General features: G+C 34.9%; 1 protein-coding gene across 36 annotated transcripts in view; it reads right to left on the reverse strand.

Annotated features, from left to right (window-relative positions):
* CAMK2D (calcium/calmodulin dependent protein kinase II delta) overlaps positions 1-20,168 on the reverse strand; it is a 164,523-nt gene that overhangs the window by 30,654 nt on the left and 113,701 nt on the right. For 7 of the 36 annotated variants that reach the window (XM_068682080.1, XM_068682096.1, XM_068682088.1 and 4 more), the window contains exons 8-13: positions 15,692-15,775; positions 14,582-14,676; positions 12,901-13,023; positions 11,739-11,822; positions 10,832-10,874; positions 6,856-6,890 (exon numbers count right to left, since the gene is read on the reverse strand). In XM_068682080.1, the coding sequence (XP_068538181.1) occupies positions 6,856-6,890; positions 10,832-10,874; positions 11,739-11,822; positions 12,901-13,023; positions 14,582-14,676; positions 15,692-15,775 (464 nt within the window). Of the gene's footprint in view, positions 1-937; positions 998-5,288; positions 5,322-6,855; positions 6,894-10,831; positions 10,875-11,738; positions 11,823-12,900; positions 13,024-14,581; positions 14,677-15,691; positions 15,776-20,168 lie in introns of all 36 variants that reach the window. The other 29 variants (XM_068682069.1, XM_068682071.1, XM_068682068.1 and 26 more) reach the window with 7 other exon arrangements.

Here is a 20,168-nt window from a genome sequence, read left to right on the forward strand (position 1 = left end):
TTGTGACTATGTCTGGAAACATAGACCATATACTCATATATGAAACCTGCTACCTGGTAACTGGTCCTTGAAATTCCTTAGCAATGTATGCTTCACAGTACCAGTTGCCCAAAAATTTAAGATGAAAAATCTCTCCCAATGTGTGTAAGAATTATCCACATTTCCTAAGTGATGCATGCATGCATATGGGACACAATGCCTCACAAAATTAGGTACTTACACACTGGCATTCATATTTGTGAGCCACATGTATGCCTAAGAAATAGGAGATACTAATAAAAGCAAGATTGCAACAGAAACATTCGTGAACGGCACTGATTAGTAATATGTGCCTAGCAGAGCTTATTAATGAGTAATGTCTGCTGCAGCTTTAATGCAAGAGAAGTAGTGAAAATGTTTAGGACTATATGCCTCTCGATCGTTGGGAAGACTTGCAAAGTCCTGCTGAGTCTTAGCAAATATGGAATGAAAATCTGAATAAGGTCTGTTTTATGGTTGCCTAGCAATAATCCTGTTAGCTCTCCTTGATATCAATACTTATACTAAGACAAAAGCAGAGAAAATAATAGATTTTTTTTTCTCCAAAAGGTTAGCGTTAAAAAGATTCAAACAATCATCAGGCAAAGAGCTAAGAGCAACATAAAGCACATTCTACTCACTTTCTGGCACAGCATGCAAAAAAATCCAACTACAGTTACAAATGCTATGACTCTACCGCATCCAGCTTCCACGTAATGTTTTCTATTAATAAACACGCTGTAACAATGGTCTTCCTCACACACAAAAAAACATAATTCAAACAAAAGTTTTTTTCAAAAACCTGTTCTTAGAAAGCAAACGGTGTAAAAGCATGGAAAAAAAAAAAAAAAGAGGGAAGAACAAACAGAAGACAGTCAAAAACTTCAAGATAGCATGAGAAGGAAGATTCCAGGTATACCAGCGCCGGGGTAGGAATATTTTCCTTGGGGCTGGTTACCACGTTCGTTTTGTTGTTTATCTGTAGGTATGCAGAAAATAGAAACAGACAGGCCTTAGAACTCTTGGTAGGCAACGTATCTATATCTCTCTGTATAGAACATCTATATACAGATATAGATATCTATATATAGATATAGATATGGAAATAAAGAATCACAGAAAGATGAACTTATGAACTTGGAAGAACACTACCAATAGATCTGATAGCTAGCTGCAACTCCTCCAAACATGCTAGCTACCGCTTTTCAGATGCACTATAAGAAGTTCTGTATGAGGTATAGATGACTTCAGCTGTGACACTTAAAAGAACAGAAAGCCTTTAAATAGCAGCTAAACACATAGAAAAAGAAAAAAGAATTATTATGGGTTTGAAGAGAGTACTAAATAGCCATTGTGATTTCTTGTCATGCAACAGTATTAAATAATTGCACCCAATTGTACTTAGTTTCTAATCACCAATCACTAGCGTAAATAATATTTGGTTATTCATAGCTCTTCAAATATCTACACATTTGTTCTACTGTCTTCTGGGAACAGACCTGAATAAATAAAACTGATGCTGGAAAGAGACTGGTGCCCCTTCATCTTTTTTGGTGTCACTTACTACAGAACGACTGCCAGCTGTGATTTTTTTTTTCTTTTTTGTGATTTCAAGAATCCTGCAGTAACTGAGTATCAGCCTTTCAGTTTAGTAATATGAACTGAAAGTGTAAGGTTTCACACTACAGCATCTGTAATCTTAATACACAAATCACTGCGTATCTGCTTAATTTACACGTAGGCCACCACACTAATTCTTAAGCTTTGCACAGTACCACACTTTTACAAAATTTTTGGCCTTTACTTACATAATCTCTTAGTTCAAATAAGTTGTTTAGCAATGAGATTGAAGTTGTCTGATTCTTTAAATCCATTTTTTAAATTCAGCTTTCATAAATACCATGGTATGAAAAGAACAGAAATACTAAAAGTCATGTACCAAGCCACTTTTTACATGCACTAGAAAGCAAGATTAAAGTATAGGTAAAAATTAGTCTGAAATATGTCATTTTTCTTTAACAATTATTAGGAAATATTTTCATGTACATTTCAGTTATGTCTAAATTTAACAAGAACAATCCAAAGCAGCATGCAGAACTGGGTGCATAGATATAGTCTGGAAAGACTTTGATCAAAAATGAACTTCTACTGAACCTTTTAGTCACAGTGCTTAATAATATACTTGCAAAACAAATGAACAGAAGTTCAAAATTGTTTCATTATTGAATTTTTGTAAAAATTTAAATAACTTCATCATTTAAAGAAGAAGTCTAGCAATTTTGGGGTCAGCTTGTAAAGTATTTTTTCTTCTAAAAGAAAAGCCTTTCTAAAACCAATTAGAAAATTAAGATGTGCTACGTAATAAATACAAAAAAGCATAAGGAATGAGTAAGTCCTAGAATAGTAGCTGTACAAAGAGCTGTACAGTAAACATCTGACTTTTAATTTAAATTTCCCAATGACCGTAGCCTTGGATGAAGTATTCAGCTTCTCAGTGGTGCAGGCTGTGAAGTGTTTCAAGTTTGGTCTGTGCCAATGTTTTGTGAAATTCAAACCTTTGGAAGTTGGCATCACTGGGGAAAGTCACTGAACTTAATATCGTTGACAATTTTTCACGATTATTTTACTTTGGTAGAGGTATAGCAGGAAGTAAGCCTGCAGCTAACCTGAAGTCTTACAGAAGGCATGTCTAGGTTCTAGAAACATCAGCAGGGTTTGCATTACTTAATTACAGACTGCAAACTTCCTGACCCTAATAAATATTTAACTGATTTAAAAAAAAAAAAGTCAGGGAATGTTTTTATACTAGATGTAATCTAGTAATATTTGTGATAGACCCGTTCTCCCATATAAGATCAAAATAATTTTCTTTAAGATCAATGTCCTGCTGTAGAGCACTGTGAACACGAAACACTTTTTTTTTTTTTTAATTTAAACAATGATCTTTCTACAGAAATACCTATTAAGAGAAAATGAGTTATTATTGAGTTCCAAGTGTTTATTTTATGGCCCCAATTAGCTTAGTTATTGCCAAATAAGTTTCATTCATCTATTCACTGTTACATACTCAGTGATATTTCAGCCAAAAGTTTCAGGGGTATCTGAACTCACGACAGGGAGAAAAAAAATACCTTGGTGCATAATTTCATTTGAAGAAGACATACATGTTAGTGAGTATTTTATATACCAACTAACTTGCTTAGATATTTATGGGACTGTGAAATTGGCAAAACCTGAACTCCTTACTCAGGAAAAACCTTAAAAAACACCCAGCTACTTCAGTAAAAGGAAGTTCTCTATAGCAGAATTATGGAACATCAGGAATACATACAACGCTGCTTGCTGGCATACTAAATCTTCTAAACCAGGAGAAAAATCATGTGTCCAGTTATATAACTAAAAGTTCTTATTTTGGTGACAGCCTAGTCATCGAAAAAACTATGAACAAAAAGCACCTAACAAAAGGCACAGATACACATTAGCAAAAATGTGAGGAAAGAAATGAATATTTCACGAGATTTCATACAGTTCTATTCCCGTAGCTTAAAAAAAAAAAAAAAAAAAAAAAAAGTGATATGCCAAACAAAAGCTTGTTGTTGAATACATAATGAAAACAGGTTAATCAAATTCCAATTCCAATTTTGCCTGAGTAAGGAGAGCAGGCTTGGGTCCATACTCCCTTGGTGAAAGTCCTATAAAAATAAACAATATCCATTACAGCTACTGCTGAAAACTGCAGGAAATATATTCAAAACTTCTTAGTAACATAATGAGAATATAGCATTCATTAGTAAAAGCAGAAAGAGATAGCAATTCAAAATTATTTCTTCTGTACTTTTATACTATAATATACTTCTGTATATTATTTATTCTGAACTTTCAAACTTAGAGAGAAATCAGCTATAAGCCTTATACTTTCTCTCTCCCACAGAACACATAACTTGTGTTTTTTTTTTTTTGCTTGTATGTTAACACACATTGTGTATTGTGCATATATTTTAACAGAAGAGGGAAATGGTTTAAAAGGGAAAAAATCATGTTAAACAATTATTCTAAAGCTCAGTTATACCAAAGTGGTGATCTTCTGTTTGTTGTGAAGAAGGAAAACTTATACTAGCACACCACTTGTCAAGAGCCATTCTTTTAGGTCTGATCATGGTGCAGGCTGGACACACACAAATGCTCCAAACATCTGGACATGACTGTAGAATCATTACAGGTCTTTTGTCAAAATATTATAAAAATATTTTAAGAAACAAAACCTGCAGCTTGGGATTTAAGCTTGCACATTATACTTCGGTAATGAAAAGTTAAAGCACATCGCATTTGGGCTACTAGAAATATCTTCACCATGCTTTTCCAGTAATCCTCATTTGGCCACTGTTACCACTGATCCTCTGTCACTGAAAATATTTGTTCACCCAAAGAGACGACTATTTTCCTATATAAATACATGCCTGTCCACACCTGACCAGAACCTTCTTGCTTTTCAAGGAGAGTTGCTCTTCCCAGTGATAGGTGTGGATGAGGAGCATTTGCCATTCCTCTACCCACAGCAGCAGCAGAAGCTGGCAGGGACATCACAGCACATCATCACGAATATCGCAAAATTCATATTCAAAACCATATTCAACAGGGTACAATAAGTTGCTGGTCTGTTGGGACCGCAGAGGCCAAATGAATACATGGCTATAGAGTAGGCTGAAGAGTAAGGAAAGAGGCTGACTGTCAGTTGGGATGCTTTGTGATGAAAATTGGAGCCGTGAAGGAAGTTAGTTGGGAGGCTGTAGTAAGGACAGACTGTGAAATTGTTTTCCTGATTCCTAAGCATTTAGCATGGCACCCTGATCTATAGTTGCTCAGTTAAATCAATACTATTTCATTGTGCACAACAATGTAGTTTGTGTTACATTTTATGATAGTAATACTATTAGCTTTAAATGCAAAGAGATTGTAAAGATTAATGGAAGGCTGTTATAAGATTACTATTTTGTTACTATTTTTATTTACCAAGGACAGCTGCATTGGCCAATGTTACATCTACTTTTTGTTTGGTTTTGTATGTCCCCAGGTAAAAAAAAATATATAAAAATCTTGCTTGAAAGAACTGCAGAACAATTCATATAGCAACTGCAGGCTTAAAATTCACAAGATTGTACTGTAAAGTCTTGCAGCTTCTTGCAGTATGTTAACAAAACTAAATGCAACTGTTTGATTTCTAGGTGTGAACGTTTCACCGTAGGAAAAATCTGTCAGATAAAGATCCTCACCATCATCTGAACACTCGAACTGGACTTCCTTTTCTGAATTGACCAGTCAGAGAGAAAGGAAAAGAAGAAAATGTGACTGGTTGGATTTAAAGTATCAATGCATGGAGTACAGTATATATTTTTTTCTCTTTTTAATAGGAAAAAACTTAAGCTGTAGGAAGAAGTGGAAAAATGCTATGGAGAATATAGTAACTATAAAAGAAATGACCAAAATAGACTTCCCCCGATGTAAATTTACTCCCTTTGCTCCACATGACCATGCAGACAAAAAGCAGATATATAGCGTGCTGAAATCCAAAATATCGTATCCCAGCAAGTGTAATTTAGGCAAAATTTTGGCAACAATTGTTTGCTGTATTATATTTAAAATTGAGATATAACAAATACCATTGTAGACCTGTAGGAGGAATGATATTTATAAAGGAATATCTGTTCAGTTAAGTACATAAAATCTATATATTCCACAATAATCATGTTAAGGATTTTCCACAGAAATGACTGAGTAGTACAGATTGCGTGCTTCTCCATATAGCTAAGATACCTACTGCTTCTAAGTGAGAAGCACTGAAATCATAGTGTACTCACTTCATTTTGTCAGTGCCAAGATGTTTTTATAGGAAAAGTGTACATATTTGGGAGAACAGGGACAAATATACTACGAGTCTGGTGTTTAAGCATACAATGTTTTGTTAAAATAAAAAGTTAAGATTGAATAATAAATTAAAATTCAGATCTAAGACACACTCCTGAGAGAAAACAGAGCAGAAGGATCTCTTTTGAATCATATAATGAAAGCTTTAAGCACTTATTTTAGTCTTCAGGAGTCCTCAGAGAAAATAAATAAAATATTTTTCATTACTGAGTGAGATATATATATATATAATTTTTTTTTTTGGCTGTTTTTCAAAGTATTTATCCAGAACACTCATTTGTGAAGAATCTCTCCTCCTGCAGGATCTGGTGACATGAGAATAGGAGCTCTAAATCATGTATGAAAGCTGCCAAAATGTTCCCTTCTTAGCAAGATCTATTCATCAAGATGAGCTGATTTGTTGAGATACTAAACCCCTCGAGTTCTGCCAAATATAGCAAGTATATCTGGCAGGATACACCTCATGTGGAGCCAAGCCTACCAGTAAAACTTTTGGTCTTCCAAGGAATCTAATGAAAAGTCGAGGAGAAATATGGAGGCAATAGAGCTGCAGACAAGCACTGATACCTAGCCATCTAACATGGCCACCACCAAAACATCATTTATATTTATAAGCTAATTAATAACATTGAGTCACACAATCATCCTTCACTGAAACATCAATAAAACATTTTCTCCAGCAGTTTTCTATTTTCCACTTATTAAAATGCTTGTTTTTCAAATATTTTATTTCATTTTTTTTAAAGTTTCACCTAACATTCACCTAACATTCATGACTTCAAATACATAATAAGAAGCACTTATTATCACATTTTATCATGAAAAGAAATAACAATACTCAAATCTAAGAATTGCCAGAAGTTACAGGTAGGTGGTGACTAAGAATATGTATTTTAAAGCATGTGTTTAACCTACCTTAACTCCATCCGGCTTTTTCAGTAAACTCTTGGCTGCTGTAAAATGAGACAAGTAATTTCAGTGTCAGACGGTCACCACTGAGGTCAATCAGCTGTGCAGCAAACCCCCACTGACTCCCTGCTGCACATACATTTTCAATTTCTATTTCCTCCTTTTGTTGCTCTGAGTACAGGAAATTAAATGTTGATAATGTTTAAGAAACTACAAATACCTCAGGTACATCTCTTTTTCCACTGATTAAAGCTGATGGTTAACCGTAAAATACAAAACCTAGTTGTTAGGAACTTTTCTTGGTGGCGTACAGGAAACAGTTGCAGCTGGTATCTTAATGATGTTATTAATATAAGAGTGCCACAGAAATAACCTATATCACATCAGTAAAGTATCTCAAAAGCACAGTGAGGTACATGACTGCCTATTCCATTTAATGAAAAGTGAACTGATTTTTAAAAGATCACCTCTGAGCATGGTTTGTTGGGGACTTCCCACCAGGACAGTATCAGTCTCCTTGTGTGACAGGTCAGGGAACACAAATACGAAAGAACAATCTGCTAGTGAAGTTTTGATTTGGAGGAGTGCTTCTTGGGAGTTAATAATAAGGAATGGCAGCTTTGCCTCCAATGAGAAAAACCTGCCTGCCACTTTTCAATCATGTTGCACACTGATCAAAGTTCTTCGAAGTAAGCGGTGGGCAAAATCTCACTTGCCATGATTTTCTTAGGCTTTATATCCCACCACTTAAACTAGCACGAAGAACCAGGCCAAATTATTCCAAATTACTCAATTTGGAGGGCTAATGTGCAAGAAAACACACCACAGCCCAGAACCTGCAAGCATTACAGCAGAACAATATGCGGGAAGACCTACTAAATTCAAATATACTATTCATTAAAATGCAAATGCTTGATGACTCACTGCCAATTCTTGAAGAATAATAAATTACAAAACAAGCCTTGTGGGTTTTTGTTTTATTGGTGTTTATGGTCCAATCTTCCTATTGAAAAGTATATCACAGCTTAGGTTGAAAGTGCTGTTCTATCTACACTGTTTTACTCAGAAGTAGGAAACTTTTTTGAAAGAGAAATGCTCCAGCTAACAAGCTGGCACTACCAAAGGGAGGTAGACCTTATATGAGCTCCCATCATTACTGGTATCCTTCCATTAAAACAAAACAAGATAAACCCCAAACCAGCCAAACAAAAAGAAATAATTGGAACTTGCTAGACTGAGGTTGCTCCAATCAGTTGAGGATTTTGGAGTTAATGAGTTATCTGTCTTAAAGCTGAAGTTCATTTGTGTATTTGTGGCTTACTCACTGGCTCCATCTGCATTAAGTGCTCATTTAGCTCTGTACAGGGTACAGAAAATGTAAGACCACCTCAGAAATTGTACAGAAATAACTGATATCCATTACTGTGCTGTTTACATTAAAAAAAAAAAAGAAAAAAAGAACTGGATGATGAAGCCAGATTACCGTTTATAATTTCATGGATACATCACCCCTCCAAATGCATTTTATAAACTATGGACATCAGCAAAGACTGCTGTTAAAACTCTCACAAGGGCTGTGATTTCCAACTAAATTAAGAGCAATAAATTTGCCTGCATTATGTAACAAGAACAGTGTATATATTTTTTTTTAATTTACAGAAGCATGTGAATTAATATTTAAAATAAAGTGCCTTACAAAAATATGGGGGGATAGGATAGGACCTGTGTGTTTGAAGGACCTGATACAACCAGGCACTCCAGAAAGTCATTTAGGGAAAGCAAAGGGGAAGAGATACTTCTACAACCTATGGCCAAAAAACCCAGAAGTTCATTGCTTTTGAAGCCTGTTTTATACCATGATAGTTTATGAAATTATGGGAAAATATACATTAACTCTTATAGGCTGCTGTCCATAACCAACTAGGTTCTTTGACTACAGTTATGCATAAAACTTCTGAGTTCTTTCAACGCTTAACCAACATTACATGTTATATGTGAAAAATTAAATAAAAGCCAGTAAAATGAAGGCACCAAAAGCAGTAACTACAGGTATTGTGTTTATGGCACTGCCAGCATGTCCTTTAAAATGTGCCTGGTATGGATTATTATGCAGTATTTTATGTTATAGGACATATTTCATACTCAGCTGCCTTTGCAATTGTTGTTTTTGGCTTGGAATGCTTTTTTTATTTTTATTTTCATTTTATATTTTAATTCATCTTTCTCTAAGCACAGATACTGCATACAAATCAAATATTTAAATAATTTGCAGTAGCAAAGCAATTAGCATATTCTAAATTAAGCCCACAATGAAAGATTTTTTGCAACTACAAGCAATAGCTATAAATAAAACCTAAGGCAGTGCTAATAAGCCAGAAAGCAGACTAAAGAGAAATGGCGTTGTGACAACATGAAGAAATTAAAGTGATTTAGGGCAAACAGCAATTTTGAAGAGAAAAAAGATGTTCCTTTCACGTGCTGAGGGTCTTACCTCACAAGAAATATACATTCCACATAAAAGGAAGAAAGAAAAAGGAAAATAAAACACTTTTATAACCACATTGTTATGGACAAATGACCTTCAAAAGCATGCTTTGCAATGAAATACAATGAATAAACAACTTGAAAAATAAAATGCCATCAACGGATACTATGGGGTCATTATGGTGTAAAACAGAGATGATAGGTGAAAAATTTCAAGAAAAAAAAAGCCAAAACCCTGTTTGCTTTTCATGCCAAAATCACATTTTAAAATGACTTCAGCATTTTTCCTTCATGAAAGTTGGAACCAACTCTTACATGTACAGACAGTGACAGGTATGAAAAGTGATGAAAAATGATGGACTTGTTTGATATTTAAAAATAACTAAATTTTACAAAATACGCAGCCAACCGCATTCCCACCTTGGAAATGAACTGAAAGATGTTGGCAATTCATTAAGCCTTAACCCAATGAAATTTACATAAATGTAATCTTCTGTGTTGAATGTATATATTAAATATAGAAACCTAAGTAAGAAAGAATGTGTATTTCAAGTACTATGCTAATTGAACAAATTGTTTTTGCATTCATGATTATTTATTTTGGATGATTCAGATCTTATTATTATTCAAAACATGCCCAAAGCACTATCATGTTTTTGTCTATAAATTAAGTTACGCTCCAACAGTTACATCACCAGAGTAGGAGGATATGTAATATTACTAATTTTTAAATTTGGCATTCTTTTTAACTGTGCCCTTAGGATCTTAAAAGGCAAAATGAAAAATACAGCATAGCATCATAGTTCCAGTAATACTGCTACTGAGGACAATTCTAACTCTACTAACAGTAAACATATTCTAGTTTTTGCTATTAAAATTTATTTAATATGAAGATCTAAATCTCCATGTACACTCACTACAAAATTATTTCATAAAGAGGAAACATCTCATTATAACAAACTAGGCAACAGAAAACAGGGAAAAGATGGGCCAATTTTAGTACATTTCTTATTTCTTAGCAAAGCAATAAAGAGTGGATTTTTTTTATTTTTTTTTTATTTTTTTATTTTTAAATGCAAGATGTAATAGTTCTAGAATGAGATTTCACATATAGAAAAGTGACTTCTTGACTGTTGTTTGACCATACTTACTCATAGGGAATTATATGTATTATTTTCGATTTTCCTCCACCAAAATAAGACAGGAAAATTCCATCTGTCTTTCAACAGATAGCACTAAACATGTAAAAAGAAGGAACCCACATTCTACTGAAAAATTACACCACTGATGTCTGCTACAAGTGATTCTATTTAGCCGAAATAGCTTAAATTCTCTTGCTTATTTCTGCAATGGAAAAAAAAAGTGAGATAGAACATGTTATGTGTTCCTTAATAACAAAGATCTTTGTGTACTAATAAATCCTAATTACACCTTAGTTATTGCAGACATCAAAATACATATATAAAAACTCTATGAAACTGGAGTTCAATGAACATACCTGAGAAATTTCTGGTAGCCAGCATAGTTGTCAAAATGGCCCCCTGTGTATACATATATATTCTCAAATTAGCAACACACTTGTTTAAAATATTGAATGCAAACACAACAGGAAAAAAAGTAAACAAGCATGCATTACATAAACTGCTTAATTAACCCTGAAAGAATGGATTGTCTGAGCATTAACTGTCATTCATGATGGTATGAGAGTATAAATTATAATTGAATCTTAATTACGCATCTACTAGTCATCCTGGTAATCTCACATAGTTACAGACTGTGAGTATATAATGCCCAAAACGTAAGTATTCACACACACAGCATAATACATTGCTGAATATAAAACAGACTTCACTCACTTGCTTAGATTCTTTTATTTTTCTTTGATAGGAAGAGAAGTTTATTATTTGCAATGTGCTAATTAGCAAAGCTCATATTTGCAAAGTTATGCTGTCTGGTCAGGAGAAAATACGTTATAACCTACAAGAACAATCTAAGCCATTTTCCTTAAAAAAATATTTTTAACGTGTATAAATGAAGGTGATTGACGTGATTTTGAATCCAACAAAACTATGCAATACTAATTTTAAATTTTCTTTCTTAAAACATTTCTTTGTAATTGGTTAGAAAGACAATTAGATTTGCAAAAGGATATATCAATTCCAGCATTATACACTTTTTAATGCTTAGCAGCACAGCTCACATGAAAATATTATGTTCTATTCTCTTTCATTAAAAGTTAAGAACCTCATGCTCAAAAGCTGCTCATGTATCTAATAGTTCATGATAGGACTATTCAAGAAAAATTCCCTTGAGGTCCATTTATTTTATACATGGACCACAAGCCAAATTACAGTTTTGTCTTTCCAAAATTATCTACTCATCCTTGCAGAAGTTTTCATTCTTACCTTTAGTTTTCGTCTTGCATTGAATTTCTTCAAGCAATCTACAGTCTCTTGTCTGTGCATCATAGAGGCAACAGTAGAACGTTGCTAAGGGAAGAAGAAAAGACTTATTTTAATGCACTCAGACAGACATCTAGCTTTTTATTTACTCTACAACATACATATTCTGACTCATGTGGTCCTAGGTTGAGTCTTCATTTTCTACCCTATGTGAATATTGCTTTTTGCAGGCTTCTACACATCTGGTAAATTTCCAAATCAACAAAAACCTCGAGGTCTCTTTTTACCCAGTCTTTCCTATGTGTAACGTCCTGATGAAATAAATCATTTTTTCACAGTTTCCTTAATAAGGACTAAGAAGAACACTAAATCTTAGAACTTGGGTTACACAGTATAAACATACTCAAAGTAATATACTAAATTATAGTTCCTGAGAATATGTTTTAAAACAAGAGGGTTGATTTTCTTTAACATTAGTGATATTAGGTGAGGTAAAGAAGCAGGAAATATTTCAGAGAAAATTCAGCAGTACCTACATTTTCTCTGTAACCCAACTTAATTTGCATCACAATCTTACGGGCAAATAATGCAGCTTAGTGGAATGAATAAAGACTTGGCAACCAGCTGTACACCTCACTGTGACTTTCAAACTATCAGCTCAGACTGCCTGTAAAGTCAAAGCATAGAATACACTGAGAAATGGAAAGTGGTCCTGAATCCAGTAACACAGTCTACCTCTGTTAACAGTAAATTGACTTACAGAAAGTCCATTATTTTCCTGCCTTTTAATTTCATGTTCCTTGTAATGGTTATAGGAAAATGATGTAAAGCGTTATGCAATTGAAAGTTACTTCCTTGTACATTGTTTTTCCTGCAGAATTTAAAATAACTTTCTCATTACGGCAGTGGACATCTGCATCACAAATTCAAGGCAAAGAAGTTTGCTTCTACAAAATTTCTTATTCCAGGCTGAGACCTCAATGTACAAAACTATTGAGTGTATAAATATAATCACAATTGTGCGCTCTACTACTTAAATAGCTGCAAAAGAACAGCATAAACAAGGACAAAAATTATCGTCTGAACACCTCTGCTGTAAGCTGAAGTATACCATAAGTTGATTTGTCTATTAAATTACTTTGTTAAATGCACAGAAAGTACTTACACAGATCCATGGATGCTTTAGTGCTTCTGATGCTGTGATACGTTTCGCTGGGTTGATAGTGAGCATTTTATTGATAAGGTCTTTTGCTTCAGGAGTCACTGTATCCCATTCTGGTGAGGGAAACTTAAGAAAAAATATGTACATGTATATTATCTTGCATGATCACTACACAATTTTACCTAAATATATTTATTGATATTAGTTCTGTAATATTACTGTCTAGTTCTAATGAAAAAAAAATGTTTTTCCATAATTATAACAGATTGCATTAGCCAGATTTATAAGTAATGCTTTTGTCCTTTACTGTTTTGACTTCTTATTGATTTGGTTCAGACTCAAAGTATTTATATATTTACAATAACACGATGCAAACTAGCAGCAGCACACAGATTAACAGACTCCAGTCAACCGAGAAGAATATGGCCATATTGAATCTAATGCAGTACTAATTTCATTATTAATAAAGACAAAAATATTAATCATTATTATTCAAACTCCTTGTTCACTTTCTTTCAACGTCAGTATTAATGCTAACTGTATGTAGTGTATAAATTCATAACTCTAATTAGATTTACCACCTCCCTGCTCAGCAAAATATTTACACATGTACTCAAACTGTCTGCCCAAATTGAAATGGAATAAAAAATATGTACATCTTAAAATACTTTTGTGAACAGACCTCAACCTTGAGCATTTTGTTTTCCAGCACTAAAAAATGTTTATTCTTAGCCACAGGAATTTGATACAATCTAGATGCAGTATTCACAAGTATTTACTATGTTATGTGCAACACAGATGTATAGTTTAGTCTCTGCACTTACTCATTTCTTGCCCTCTCAGCTGAAACCGTATTTCCCTACTGTCACCCTGTTTATTACTGTGTAATTCCTTGTTTGGTTGGAAGAAGACTAGACAGAGCCTAAGTTCATTTCCACTAAAAGGCATAACATATCTAGCATAACAATCATCACCTTTCAGTCATTACTCTCCAAGACTAGATTCAATTAAGAGCTTTTAAAAATTAGAATGTTCAGTCTTTTCCTCTTCATCACTCACAAATGACTTAAAGATGAACACCAATGGCCTTCTGTCTGTTTAATTTAATATAAATGGATGATGTTGCAAAATTCATAATGTCACCAAATCATCAGCTGATGCTTACCAACAGTCGTAATGCTTATTGTTGGAATACACATATAGTTAATGAAACTATTATTTTTGAGCAGCTCATATTTATGAGCTTTATTTAGAAGTGGGCGATACAAGAATATTTAGGAAGCTTAAGACTTCTTAGAAACAATTTAAAATAACTAATTAGTTGAAGTGATAAACCATAAGGAAAACAACAGGCCTTTAAGAGTTCAGAAATATTTATCAGGAGCACAGAGGTCTTAACAGGCTTTTCAGGATAACATAAACTTTTATGGTTTATACAAGGACCAGACAATGAAAGCTTGAAGCCCTAGGTAAAGTGAAACTCTTTTAGTATAGATATTCCCATCCTTATAATGTTCTTTTTACTAAAGTGACATTTACCATACTGAGTGGCTCATAACAATAGTCAGTACAAAAAAATAAAAATAAAATTTACAGAATAAATCTAGTTTCACTTTTCACTCTAGAAAGCTCCTACTTAAAGGAGCGATAATAAATAATTTAGAAGACAGAATATGGCACATACATCATAGGCACCAGCTTTGATCTGCTGGTAGAGTCTGTGCTGGTCTTCATCCCAGAAAGGAGGATATCCCACCAGGAGGATATACAGAATGACACCTGTAGAAATCATAGCAGTATTAAGTGATTTCAAAAAAAAACACAACCAACCAAACAACAACAACAACAACAAAAAAATCATTTTGCAGCTGGCAACCATGTAAGACAAACAGCTCAACAGGAGCATCCCAGCTCCTGAAAAACACTGCTGCAGATAAGAGTAAATGCGGGGTTCACAGAATAACCTCCAATAGTGTGGGTAAGAACGAATCTGACACAAAATCAGATCTGACACACTGAAAATATCTATTTAACTGGAGAAATAGGTTTGCACTTTTCAGTGATGATTGATGTTCTATAAAAATGCCTCTTTTTAACCTCTGGTGTTATCAAGTATTGTACTGCTGTTTTAACTAATTCTGTTTTATTCTGTTTTAACTAATCTCATGCAAAGAAAATTTCAGCAACTCAGTTTATCTCCATAAATATATGTTTGATAGGAAATTAAAAAGTCCACCTGCAAGTTCTACAGAGATGATTCACTATGACTAAAGAAAAATGCTTTCATAAATAAAACCCAGTAAGTGTGGGTAGAAGTAAAAGGAAAGGTACCATTTGTTCTTAGGTAGGTAGCTATCCCTTTGCTGGTACCATAAATTACAATGTTTCAAGAACTGGATGATAAAGTAATTGGTCTGTACTCCATTTAACAAAAACTTTAGCTTCAGAGTTTAAAAATTGTAGTTAGAGTATCTTGGTCACATTGGTTTTTAGACCATATATATGAATTGTTACGCTTTGTAACTAGTTAGGCATTGTGTGCATGCTAGTATTATAAAAATCTGTTCTGTAGACATTGTAAAGAATGCAGTGATAACATATCTTCACAAACAATATCCCAAATTAAACGAAGCTGGTAGAATAACAAAATACCTGATGATTTCATCTAACAATTAGTATCAAATTTTAACTAATACCTATTTTCTGATGTTGAATGCAAGGTATTCTAGATATCTTTTCTCCCTCAAAGTACTTTACAGTGCACTAAATGTCATCTTTCAGAATAATGCCTTACCACATGCCCACATATCCACAGGTTTTCCATAGGGATCTTTTCGTAAGACCTCTGGAGAAAGGTATCCTGGAGTGCCAGCAAAGCCTGTCATAAGACAAGGGAAATACTATCAAAAAACTGTATGTGCAACACAAAAAGCAAGCAATTTTCATGTCAGCCCACAACACACAGGACTTTCCCAAATCATCCAGCACCAACCATTTAATTTGAAACTTTCCTTTCTACGGTGAATCACCTAGAAGGAACAATAATAGGAACGGTTATGCAGACCTGGCCCATTCCCTTTCTAACACCAGATCTGGTGCAGTGACCTGTCTACACTAGCACTCCAGACTCAACAGTGGTGTCAGAGGTCTTGTGACAGTACAACACTGGAAGGCTTCCAGGGGGGCTTCAAGATAGCTGACAACATTTCCTTTGTGACTTGTTCGTTACCGTGAGCTGTAGCAAGACGTCCAGTAGTAAAGTGCAAATACATCTGCTTGGGGTCAAGGTCAAAAAAGTTAGTGGAGCAGGGGGAGTGGGGGAAACACTGAGTGATCCCCTTGGAGATACTAACTGAAAAACAGAAAATGCATGCCACGCAGGCCCAAATCTGTGAACACTGAGGTTTGCTTTTGTTTGTTTGTTTTTAATCACTAGTCTAATCTAGTCTATTTTAAACTAGCCCCAAACTATAAAAATTATGCCTTCGGGAGAGCACAACTTGCTATTGCTCAGCATGAAGACAACCAGCTCGGGTTTCAGTCTTCTTTTGGTGGTTGGAGGAACGGTTGGACTAGGTGATCTTGGAGGACTTTTCCAACCATAATGATTCTATGATTATGATTTTTCAACCATAATGATTTGCTGTTCCTATTTCGCACAGCTTCTCTTAATAAGATGTTTCCATTGCAACACTCATTTCCTTGAAGTCATACCACTTGTGGAAACCTCCTTACAGAGGTTCAGGAAAGCATCTCTGAAGTCATCTAGCCTTTAAAATTTATACGTTCTTCCTTCCTTTTTCATTGACAGCAGTGCTGTCTTCTCTCAACAGAAGTAAAAAATGTAAGTGTAAATGTAGACTTGGTAAAAACTTAAAAGACCAGTAACATTCTGTACCATTTCTCTTAGTATATCTGCTCTTTCATTGCCTGAAATAAACGGCTGAAAATTCTTGAAAGGTATTTTGTGGCTTTAATGAGGGACCACATCTTATTTTTGAAATACCACGTTGTATTCCTAAAAACTTGTGCTGAATGGAAGATAAGCCATGGAACTTATGAAAGACAGTGATAACATGTAAATTGGACAGCTACAGAAAAAGGAAGCCTTTGCCCTGCAGCTGGCAATCATTTTGGGGTGGGAGGAGGAAATGGAGGAACACATTCTGTGTATTCTACTGAGAATTTATCTAAAATATTTTTATAAAAATATTTTTGTGTTTCTCAGTCTCCTGATATGAGAGCCATGAATTGTTAGAGTCCTATCATACAGGAAACATAGTTTAAGCTCCTTTGAGAAGCTAATAAATATATGCTCCAAGTAGCTTTCAAAAGAGTAGTTTCATATTTTTTCTTTGGCATAGTGCTCTACATTCATATTTTTGTATTAATTTAAGTTGTAAAATTGTATTGACTTTCAACCTTACCATAGCTCCATAAACATGATTATACCTCACTTGAAACTAAACTTCACAGTGAAAATAAATATGCTACTTAGCTAACTTTGTCTCTCAACAAGGACACAGAATGGGTCTACACATATCAGAAAAAAACATGTCAGAAATAAATATGAGTGCGTTTTTTAGAAATCTATTGCTAATAGGAGTAATTTAGCTAAAAACAAACAAAAAAAAAAAAAAAAAAGAATGGAAAGCTGGAAACTTTTTGTGACTGTACAGTAACCTACAAAACACCGTATCACCATGTATTCCTATTGTCACACAATGTAAATTAGTATTTCAGAGGCCTAGGGTGCCTTGTGTTGTTTGGTGGTGCATGCACATATGAAATAGCATGTTACTCAACCTTAAATAGCTTACGGTCTCAAAACCCTCTTACACGAAGATTACACATATACTTAACTTCATAAATGGTGAGCATGTCTCAAGTCAAAGCTGCACTGAAGGTTAACTACAATCCCATGACATAAACTAAAATTAATATGGGGAGATGTATCTTAAACAACAGCAGAAGAGATTACTGCTCGAAGAGCTGTCCTATGCTTTCATCACCTTGCTAGAGTTATGGCCTCTTAGTGCCATTCATGCAACTATCAAAAAAAAAATCAGAGGAGCTGCTCAAATGAATGAAATGGTGTGTATTTCAGTCCTATCTACAAGGCTGGACTTAGTTTACTACAAGGTATAACTAGGACTAAATCTGACTACCCATGAGTAAACTGCAGCCATCCCACTGAGTGAGTTTGAGTGAGTCCCAGCGAGTCTGTCCCAGCGAGTGAGTGCAGCCTGTCAGACACCTTCCCATCACACTCAACACCTGGTAGGAGTGTGGGGAGTTTCAGCTAAACCGAGTAACAGTTCCTGCAAACAGGCAAGAAGCAGGTTTGCTTTATAACATGCAAACTGGGGAAATATCCCTGTAGTATCCAAACGCACAGTCCTATGGCTTGTTTCCTGCTGGTTGAGGCAGAAAAGTAACCATCAAACCAGAAGAATACAAGAAGAAAAAAGAGAGAAAAAAAAAAGAAAAAAAAAAAAAAAAAAAAGAAAAAAGGAGAGAAAGGAGAGAGAAATACTGATGCAGGGCTATAATTAGAATCAGAGCATGCCATGAGTCACTAAGTGCTGCAGAATCCACTGGAAAGCAGAAAAATATTCTGGAAGGAAGCAAGAGAAAGTTCAAAACACTGAACACATCATGTTTTTGCCTTGCTAAAGCAGTCATGAGAAGATGAAGGCAGGCACACAGACCATTATGGAAAACTTTTGTAGAGGAAGTTCCAAAACAGGTACAGAACCAACTCGTTTTATCAAATATTACAAATTTTAAAAGAGACACATCACACTACTTCCTTCCATCATCTTGCTGCCAGCCTCTCTGTTCCTTACATATACGTGTTTTGAAGACAATTTGCTCACTCTCTTTTCTACCAAGTTCAGCATGGCAGTCTTCAGGATGCTACGAGTCTGCACTCCACAAGCAATGACTGACCAAAAAAATAAAGCGCAACATTTTACAGGGAGTTGCAGTCTCATGTGCGTTGTCTGCATCCATACAGACATACCATCTGGAGAAAATAGCCCTGAAGTCAAGTTCTATCTGCTGCTTGAGCAGCTTCCTGCTTTCCTGATGTTTCTGTGATTTTAACACCTCACTTGCATTTTGTTTTAGTTCTATTCAACTCCTTTTGCACTACTCTGTTTTGTTAATGTGCAAGAGCAATCTCCACCGTCTTTTCTGGATTATTGAAATCCATTTATATAAAGGCTGGGATTTAAAACAACAGGCTAGCTTATGAAGCTACCAACATATGCCCAATGGTACTGCCTGTGCACCCACACACAGATATATCCTAGATTTCAAACTCAATCTCTTAACACACCGCATGCACAAAATCCTTTGTGCTTTTATTCTAAGCTTTGCGAGCAAGCTCCCAAATGCTTTGTTCAATTTTAAGCTGCACTTCCTATCTGCTGTAAGTGAGAATATGTAGCTGCTACAAATGCATATATTTTTTCATTCCTTGGATTTACAATGACTTCTGACTTGTGCTCTATATCTGTTCAAAGGGGGTGGTATTTGAGACAGAAGCATTATATTTATGTGTCTTATTATTTAAAATGATCAGTATTATTTTTTTCCTACACTTTTCCTTTGGGCATCTGTTAACTGTAACAATCTGTAATATATATATTTTTTTAATCATTAACAAAAAAAGAATATTTTAGTGGGACTAGAGAGAAATGCACCATCCCCCATCCTTTTTTCATACCCTGAAGTGAAGCATTGTACAGGACACTACTCCAGGTATCGATCCCAGAGATCTGGTTTACATGTGAGTTGCTATCTCCTGGAGGGCAGAAACCCTCCCTTTCCAGTGTTTCGTGAGCTGATCTGAAGCATGGAACTTGTACTCTTGGTGGCTGCATGCACACACAGTTTGTTTCCACATTCTGATACACCTTTGTGACCTTCACTATCAAGTAAGCGTGCTTTTGATTCATCCCAGATGAAGATAAAGTTTTCAAAGTCACCAAAATCGCTGAGAAACTCCAGTCTCAGCTTCAAAATATCTTTTTAAATTACAGGCAGAAAACCTTTTCCAGACTGCTGCACCAGGTTCCAAACACATTTAACCACCCTCTTGCCTCCTGGATTCATGGTCTCCATGATCTGCTATATGAGATGCTTCTATATTAGTTATTGAACATTCTTATAAGAAAGGTTATTTTTAACGTTGTGTGTCAAAGAACAGTTTCATGAACAGCTTTACTAGGAGGTCTGAAGGGGCAGTCACCTCTAGGACCACG

The sequence above is a fragment of the Anas acuta genome, chromosome 4 (genome assembly GCF_963932015.1).
Source record: "Anas acuta chromosome 4, bAnaAcu1.1, whole genome shotgun sequence".
NCBI classification, from domain to species: Eukaryota; Metazoa; Chordata; class Aves; order Anseriformes; family Anatidae; genus Anas; species Anas acuta.